The sequence below is a fragment of the Triturus cristatus genome, chromosome 10 (genome assembly GCF_964204655.1).
Source record: "Triturus cristatus chromosome 10, aTriCri1.1, whole genome shotgun sequence".
Taxonomy (NCBI): domain Eukaryota; kingdom Metazoa; phylum Chordata; class Amphibia; order Caudata; family Salamandridae; genus Triturus; species Triturus cristatus.
Genome location: NC_140593.1, coordinates 322116126 through 322122125, shown reverse-complemented (window position 1 = coordinate 322122125; position 6000 = coordinate 322116126). Strand labels below are relative to the sequence as shown.

The 6000-nt window shown below is 42.2% G+C and overlaps 1 protein-coding gene across 1 annotated transcript in view; it reads left to right on the top strand.

Moving 5' to 3' along the window:
• The first annotated feature begins 2792 nt into the window (after window positions 1–2792).
• Window positions 2793–6000, top strand: part of CUBN (cubilin) — a 1289359-nt gene continuing 1286151 nt past the window's right edge. The window contains exons 1-3 of the mRNA XM_085631507.1: window positions 2793–2991; window positions 3135–3264; window positions 4607–4702. Of these exons, the coding sequence (XP_085487633.1) occupies window positions 2873–2991; window positions 3135–3264; window positions 4607–4702 (345 nt within the window). The 5' untranslated portion in view covers window positions 2793–2872. The remainder of the gene's footprint in view (window positions 2992–3134; window positions 3265–4606; window positions 4703–6000) is intronic.

Here is a 6000-nt window from a genome sequence, read left to right as displayed (position 1 = left end):
GTGTAGTTAATGTTAACACATTTTTAATGTATCCCGCTGCTTTCCTATGAAACAGCCAAGTCTACTACATTAAACATAGCTTTTAGGGGATTGGCACTGTAGGGACCTGCTTGATATTAAACTTACACATGTCCTACTTTGAAATATTATTCACCCTGCTTTAAGTGCATTCTAAACCTTTTAGGGATGACAATAATATTTGAAAGCAGGTTATTTTGATAGGTGGAATTTGCAGTCTAAATTGTACAGCCAAGTTGCTGGTCGCAGGTCTGCAGTCATGTTTTGCATTGTCATTTTAATGGTGGCACAATCAATGCTGCAGTCCCTAGTGACATTTAACTCACAGGCCCTGGGAGCAGTTTGTGCCATATACTAGGGACTTCTAGGTAAGTTAAATAGGCCAATTAGGTGTGTACCAGTTCAAGATGATTGTAAGTATTTGTATATATCATGCGCATTGGATAGATATATATATTATCTGTGAAGGAAGTGTAAGCGCAGAATTTATGTTATATGTGTCATTGTTTATGTAGAAGGGGAAATTAATTGGATATTTTATGCACTTGTTTTATCTTGATTGATAGTTTTACAGTATTTATGGAATATTTATTGTGATTTGTTTTTTATGTTCTAACTGTTGAAAGATTTAGGCAGAAATAAACATTAATTGGCTAACCAAGTGCTGCAGTCACTAGTGACATTTAACTCACAGGCCCTGGGTGCACTTTGTACCATATATTAGGTCATATAGGTAAGTTAAATACGCCCATTAGGTGTATACCAATTCAGCATGTTTTTAGGGGGCAGAGCACATACACTGGATAGTGGACAGGAGTGCAATGTCAAAAACCAGCAGCAAAATCTCACAAAACAATGGAAGGGACCACACAAAAAAGGCAGACAGCTGCACTATCAAGCCACACCTTAAAGGAGAGGGCCACTGCTATGGCGTAACGCATGGAACATCCTGCCTATTGTGTACTGATACTGTGGGTGTGTGTTTTTAACTTGAGTGGTATTTCTAGAAAAGTGATAGCAAGCCGAACAGCAACTTTTAGGCATTTGGTTGGCTGGACAGAAAGATAGCAGTAAAAGAGTAAAAGGTGGGGGTAGGCTGTTGGTTAAAGTGAAAGAAACAGAAAGAAAGGAAAGAGAAGGTAGAGAGAGGGAAAGTGCGAGAGAGAGAAAAAAGAGTCAGACAAAAGGGAGAAGAAGAGGAAAAGGTAATCAGGACGTGTATGTTGTGTGATAATGCAAACTGGGCATGTCAGGTGACTGAGAATTGATGGGTGTGTGTTAGATGGATACTAGCCCCAGGAGTATTTCCTGTGGCAGTGTTTGTACAGAGATCAGAACCTTTCCTTAGTGGACAAGCTAAAGAGCAAGATGGCGGAAGGTAGAGGGACTGCTTGCTCTATACATATGTACATAAACGCATGGGCTTTAGGGCAGCCCTCTTTAAAATAACTGTCTAAATGTTATTCCCATTTTCCTTTCATCCACTGCACCTTACAGCCTAGGGCAATGAGTCAACCTACTGCATCCATTAGTTGGCTTGAACTGTGAGAGAAGGCACTTTCCCTCATGACATGTACACAGCTGCATCAAAAGGTGTGCATTTCAGTGCCACGTCTGGTGTGCCTGGGCTGCTGGATCCCTCATACTTTTACATGTGTTATGTATTTGACAATTTATTACCTAATGCATACGTTTGCAAAAATAATTATTTGGAAAACATGGAACAATGGCTAATGCCCCACTCATTGTTTTTGTCAATGCTTGTTCTCATAGACGTTAAATCACATTGCATTCCTTGTCTACTTGTTAGTAATCCTGTCAACCTGACTCAAAACAGATGCAACCCGTTCTTTCAAAGAGTAGGGCATAGAGTAGCATGAGAAAAACTCAGAGCAGGGTTTCCAGGGTACCTTAGGGTTCAGGGCTCATTGGCGCAGTAGGGAACTTTCGAAGTCAATGCGGGGAACCCATTTTGTGACGTTGTGTGCTAAAGAAAGCTGGATGCAGGCAAAAGGACCTGCACAAGTCTACACTAAGCTCAGCAGGGCACCAAGTAGTCCTGGGGAGAGGGTAGCGTTTAATTCAGATATAGGCATGCAAGGAGTTTGTAAATGGAGGTAGTTGCATGGGCAGTTACCACCGGTTATCAGCTAATGGTACCTGGTCTGCAAGGAGCAGGTCAGTCCACAAACAGCTTTTAATGGGAGCCTGCGCTAAACAAGTTAATGGGAGCAGGCACTAAATAGGTTAAGGGAAGCATGTGTTAACAGGTGTAGAAGCTATTGCACCCTGTTCAGTACTAACTCACGGCTCTAAATAATCGTTTGTGTGAAGAGTCAACACTGTCTGTAAATAAAGTTCCGTAGGGACCCACAGTGCATACCCCAATGCTTGTCTTGGACTGTACCACCACATTTTTCATTAAAATGTTTCCCTTTGACATCTTAATTTGTCGGCCTGAAAAGTAAACTTGTGCTTTAGAAAACCCCAACTTGGATGTGTAAACCCAGAACATACACGCAGTGTGGCATTTTAGTGGTTGGAAGTCTGCACGTGCAGCTGGGGCAGGTTTTCCATTCTCCGCTTTATCTCCTTCCAGACAGTACTTGTTGCAAAGGTCACGGAGCTAATGATTGAAGATGTGGAGCGTGCAGGTGGATTGCCAGAGAAAAGAGTGTCATCAGCTGTTTGACAGTTCACACATTTGCACTGAGCAGGCAATGTACCGCTCTCCTAATTTATAATCTTAAGAAAACCTGCGGGGCAAAGGGCACCTGGCTGGCGGCAGCCTCAACGGAGACGAGCCTGGGCAGTGCACCATTCTTCACCAGAGCCCCATGGGTTGGCAGTGCCCATGGATCGCCCAAATCACTTTTCATTTTTTGTAATTTTATTTGTAGTACTTTCTGGGTTAAATGGCGACTCTGGGACTCGTCTGAAAGGCAGGGAGAAAAGAGATGTTTGGAGTGAACAGTAAGTGTTGTCATTGTTTGGTCAAACAGCCTTTTAGAACAATATTTGGAGTCTGAAGCTATGTGCTTATCTGCTGGGGTGCGGATAATTTATTATTTGTGATTCGTCTTTACATAGTAGTTTATTTTACTTTTCACTCACAGGCCGCGGATGTCCTCTGAGAATGGCAATTTATTGTTCCTGACTGGCTCCACAAAAAACATTGAGTTTAAAACGGGGTCGTACGGGAAAATCAAACTCAATGACGATGACGTCACCGAACTTTTGAACCAGGTACATTTTGTCCAGGATTTACTATATATATTATAGAGGCACGGTAGTGCCCCTGTGGTTATGGTTAGAACCATTCGTTCATAATAAAACTAATTTTGGTTTGCTGTTAAATTCTGTGTCGTTTGGTAAATCAGCGGAACACTGCACTTTACTTTATTTCAATGCTTGAAAATTGTGTTCCAATTGAGTATAGTGTTTTAAAGTTATAATGGTGGACTATTTGGGAAGTGGGTTTACAAAATGGCCATGGAAACTTTTTGAATAGTGAAGAATGCCACCAAATTGTGCAGGTGTGCTCAAAGGGCACAACTGTCTTCTCTGTGTGTTTTGCAAACTGGGTGCAATTCTGTTGGGCTTTTGCTAAAGTATGTAAAGAGTGTATGCACACATTAGAGGGATCAACGGCATTCGCAAAGCTGATTGGCTAAAAATAATCATTTCTGGCCCCCATTGTATCTATAATGTAATCAAAAGGAAGCGTTTGTAGATCCTTTTAAATTTACACAATTGAGGATAGCTGTGGCCTCATTGCAGAAAGTGCCTGGGGTGACATTCGACGCTCACACCAGTTTTATGCCCTACGGGGTTATTCCTCATTGATATTAGGGTGTGACGTCACGTGAACGAGGCAACACCTTTTCTGCTGCACACGTGCGTATAACTCAGGGTGCTGGGCGAACAGGCTGTTGGGAGGTGCACTGATTGTGCACAAGTAAAGTGGCCACCGGTCTGTGTAGCCTCTAAACGTGTGAGGGTGCATGGAGGTGCGGGAGACCCCACATGCACTACCCTGCAGGCATGTGCACTTACACTCTGAACCCACCTGCAGGGGATTCCAGCCCCCCTTAACCTTCCGACGCACCTCATATTAGCGTTGAAAGACTGGGCTTCAGTTGTAAACCTCTGTTCCCCATTCAACATTTTGTTGACCAGAGTGCTGACAGAAGTTTACGCCCGCTTGGTGAAGAGCGTATTTTTTATGTTAAATTGCCCACTGGTGCTCTCTGCACCCCAAACTGTGTTTCCTCTTAATTAGCTACTTTCGTAACTTTGTTCACCTAAGACGTGTCTCTGCGCTGGGCGCCCCAAGCACAGGGACCAGATAGACACAGAGCACATTTTGCTCAATATAGCCCCTGGTGTGAGAACGTTAATTACATTTTATTACATGTACAATTTCGGAACGAATTGTGTTGTTTTATGAGCCCAAGCTCCTACAGTGTGACATAGATTTCTATAGATTCTGTCTTCCATCATACATTTCATGAGAGCGTCCTTGTTAATTCCTTGAAAACTCTTTGAAACCTAAATCACGCATCAAGTAATATTGTTTTACATTTAGATAAGAAGAAACAAAGACGATATTACAGAGTTAAAGAAAACTGGAGGTGGGATTCCGCAGAATATATCCAACGAAATCAGGTCGTTGAACACTAAGGTAAGCCCACCGCATGCACTTCGTCACCGTACCATATCATGACTGCTTGATCACGGAATGTTAGGGGAAAAAAAGGCTGTTAGGTGGTCACCACAATCGCTAGTATACATGAAAGTAGAAAGCTTCTTTCAGGCGACATTTTGGTATTTCTCGCAAAAACGATGAAAACGATGACTTTCACAACACTATATATTGCGTGGTGCACGTGGACTCCCAAAAAGTTGTTTTTGCCAATGAAACATGTTGTAAAAACCTACCTTTCCGCCACCTTCCTTATGGTTTTCATTTGTAGGTCAAGAGTAATCCATTCAGGTTTAAAGTCACAAGGAACAAAAGTACCCATTCCAATGTACATTCAGTTTCACAGTAAACTCATGATAAAACAGCACATCCATTTATTATTGCAACACTGATACCTACGAGAAAATGGTATGCCCGGCCTCCAAGTATATTGCATGCCCTAGGGATAAACTCTTTGCACTATGTGGAGGTCAATGACCTGGCATTACGCAAAACTTCGCTTACGCAACGTGTAACAAAAACTTCGCGTCTGTCACCGACGTTGTCTTTTCCACCACATAGTCCTCAAGGTCATAGCTTTACTTTCGCGCCTCATTTCTGCCTCTGTGCTTTTATAGTGCGTTGAGGCAGTTTTCAGGCAGCACAAGTGTCTTTAAAGCAATCAACGTCACATTAGTTCGGCCCATGTGAATTCTAAAATTACGAAACTATTTTTGAGTGTGTGCTACACATTTCCTTTCCTCGGTAGCTTGACGCAGACAATAGCAAAACCAGGTGTTCGAACAAATAGAAAACACCGATCCTGATCTGTAAGGCCAAATCATGTACGTTATATTGAGATGGAGTTGTTAGCCGTTAACAAGTGACAAACGCAGGGTCAATGTCTACCGACCTCCAGTGTTTTTCTGTGTGCTTAGACCTCCCCCCCCCCCGCTTCTCACTAGTGTTTTTTAAATTTGTCACTAACGTCTCTTTGTTCAACTAAGACGTGACAATATGCACATTTATTCCCATGTTAGTGGCTGCTCTGCTTGTGCACTTTTAAGAGATTCTGGGCCATATGTACCAACAATGAATTCCCAAAAAGCACTTGCAAAAAGGGTACCGATTTTTTTTTTTAATGAATCTTCTGATATTTTGCAAACTGACCCATGTACTAATATGTCGGTTCACAAAATATGAATGTGCAGTGAGTAAAAGATGGCCTGTCTAATGAATATTCATTAGGCAATTTAGAAATTGTGACTCACAACAATTGGTCGCAATTGCAGTGAAAG